Below are 2,317 nucleotides of genomic sequence, written 5' to 3'. Positions count from 1 at the left end.
TTAAAGCACGAAGAAGTGATATTTATGGTTAACATAAGACGCGTGAGAATGAATGCAGGACAACACCTGCATCGTGCATCGAGAGGCCATCGAGCGACCTTGAAGGAACCGCTGGGATTGGTGCAACGCGTAGAAGATGGGTGCACCTGGGCCAAGCGTTTAGAGGAATTCATTTGTGTGCTTTGCTTGTACTTCAATGTAGTGCTTCAATTAGCATTTGATATCGTCACCTAGGTTACGAGGGCACCTGAGGCTTCCTTCTCATGCCTCTGATGGGCAGCATGGCCTGCAGGACATGTCAGTAGCCTCGTCGCTTCTGTGCGTGGGAATGTGCTGTGAATGAGAGAATCCGTGTCGACCCTTAACAGAATGTTTGTAATTGACAATCGGTAAATGCTTGTACTCCCTATTTTCAGGAACGCTGCCAACACTCGTTAATCATCTGAAAAATCTTGTGACGGAGCTGTCAACGGTGCCTCTATGAAGATTTCCACACCATTTTCCTACTTGCCTTATGCATACCAGCAGTAGTGAATCCATTGCTAACAACCTGTCAGAACTATCGTATTCCAAGTCCACCAATACTTGGGTTGTTTTTGCTCCAAGTCGTGGGTACAAAGCCCCACGAAGGTGACTGTTGTGCAAAGTCATTCACATGAGATATGCATTACATTGCCAGAATTTTCTCCACTTTGTAGGTGAGTAGTCGCAAGAAATAACTGTAAAGGTGCATTTGCTTGTATTTTACAATAGGAAGTCATCTTTTAAAAAAGATGCATTTACATGTCGATATGCCAACGAATGAGATGTGCCACAAATGCAAACGCAGAAATTGACATTTTTTATTCAGTAAAATTTTTTTGTGCGGTTACAATTAAGTACAATAGGTGATATTAGAAAAAAAATGTGTAGCTAGTTCCTGGTTTATTTTCTTCACTCGGGCACTTTTACACTTTAAACGAAGTGATTAATTGGTTGGGTTATCTTGAGAGCTGACAGAAATTTGTACATGTGGGATTCTTCTCTACCTCTGGGAATCCTGGCGTCAAATTTATCACGAAGACAGCACAGGCTGCTCTCGTTTCCCCTCAGAGGTACATTTAACACGCATAAGCACTCCGCAGCCCTTTTGTCTTTCAAGCACAGTCTTCTCCACTTTCCCTTTAAGTTGTCGTTGTATATGCCATTGCACAATTTTTTTTCGTGCGTTTGTAAGCAAAGCCTCACCTTTGAAAATAACTAACAGAGTACTTTTTAGTGCTGCATCATGTTGTGTTAAACAGGTATCAGCTAAGTACTTAGTTGTGCGTTTTGAACGAAGCAGTTTGTAGACAAGAGAACTTTCATTTCGCATACTTCATCATTGTCTTTTAAACAATTGAAGTTTGATCCCTTACTCTTCCAAACGTTAACCATTTTTTCTGTAAGTGGTGCTTCACACTTGTGTGGGCTATTGTAGCTTCCCGAGACTCCCTGAAGACGAAAGAAGAAAAAATACTCGGGCAGAATATGTAGTCAGCACGGAGAAAGTGTCTGGGCTATTGGCATGGCCCAAAAGGTTAGCCCACTCAGCGAGGTACAAGGGGGCTAATTCGAAGTACAAAAGTGGCGCCTCACCAATGTCGAGGGATAAACCACTATCGCATTACACTACTGCAGAGTCTTTCTCACCTTTTAAGCTTGATGCACGTAGTTCGAAGGGAGAAGTGTGAATGCCGATCCATTTGGAATCCCAGCAACCTTTACGACTGCTGTCTAGCAGACTTTACAATGACGAAGCATGTTGTTGCGGACACACTTAGTAAGTTTTTCTCACATTACAGTGATTTCCATCATTGCGTTGCTTCTTTTTCTATTAGAATACGTTGTCCTGTCAATTAAATATTTATACAGCAATGATATTTTTATTTACCCTGAATTTCTGCGCTCTCAAAAAAGTTTAGTTTAGTTAAGCCACAGATTTTCTTAATCCTACATTTTGCTTAGATTGTAAGCGTTCATCTAGGTAAGCAGTGATGCACGCCAAACCTTCATATCCAACCCTCTGCCTCAGGTTTGTCTGCTTTAAGGAAAGGAAATTAAGAAATCCTCCTAGTCAAATATGATTTTTTTACTTCTCTAACACGCTAAAAACCTAAGTTCATTCGTCGACGAGTTTTTGCTTCCTTATTTGTTAAAAGAATGTGAGATTCACGTGATTTAGTTTTGGCTCTTTGATTATTTTCTAACACATTTACTGTCAGTTTTTCGGCGAAGAATCGACGACTACTATTCTAGGTGTTTTACAGTCCTAATTTGATTTTTTATCTAAGTCAAT

General features: G+C 40.7%; 1 protein-coding gene across 1 annotated transcript in view; it reads right to left on the bottom strand. All coding sequences in view use genetic code 11, as the record gives it.

Annotated features, from left to right (window-relative positions):
• Positions 1 to 2,317, bottom strand: part of EGR_09949 (hypothetical protein) — a gene marked incomplete at both ends in the record, with an annotated part of 12,204 nt that overhangs the window by 403 nt on the left and 9,484 nt on the right. Inside the window, 3 exons of the mRNA XM_024499198.1 lie at positions 1,357 to 1,473; positions 1,976 to 2,091; positions 2,135 to 2,273. Coding sequence (XP_024346382.1) covers positions 1,357 to 1,473; positions 1,976 to 2,091; positions 2,135 to 2,273 — 372 coding nt within the window. The remainder of the gene's footprint in view (positions 1 to 1,356; positions 1,474 to 1,975; positions 2,092 to 2,134; positions 2,274 to 2,317) is intronic.

The sequence above is a fragment of the Echinococcus granulosus genome, assembly GCF_000524195.1.
Source record: "Echinococcus granulosus chromosome Unknown EG_S00178, whole genome shotgun sequence".
Classification (NCBI taxonomy): Eukaryota; Metazoa; Platyhelminthes; class Cestoda; order Cyclophyllidea; family Taeniidae; genus Echinococcus; species Echinococcus granulosus.
This window is presented reverse-complemented; position numbering and strand designations above follow the sequence as displayed.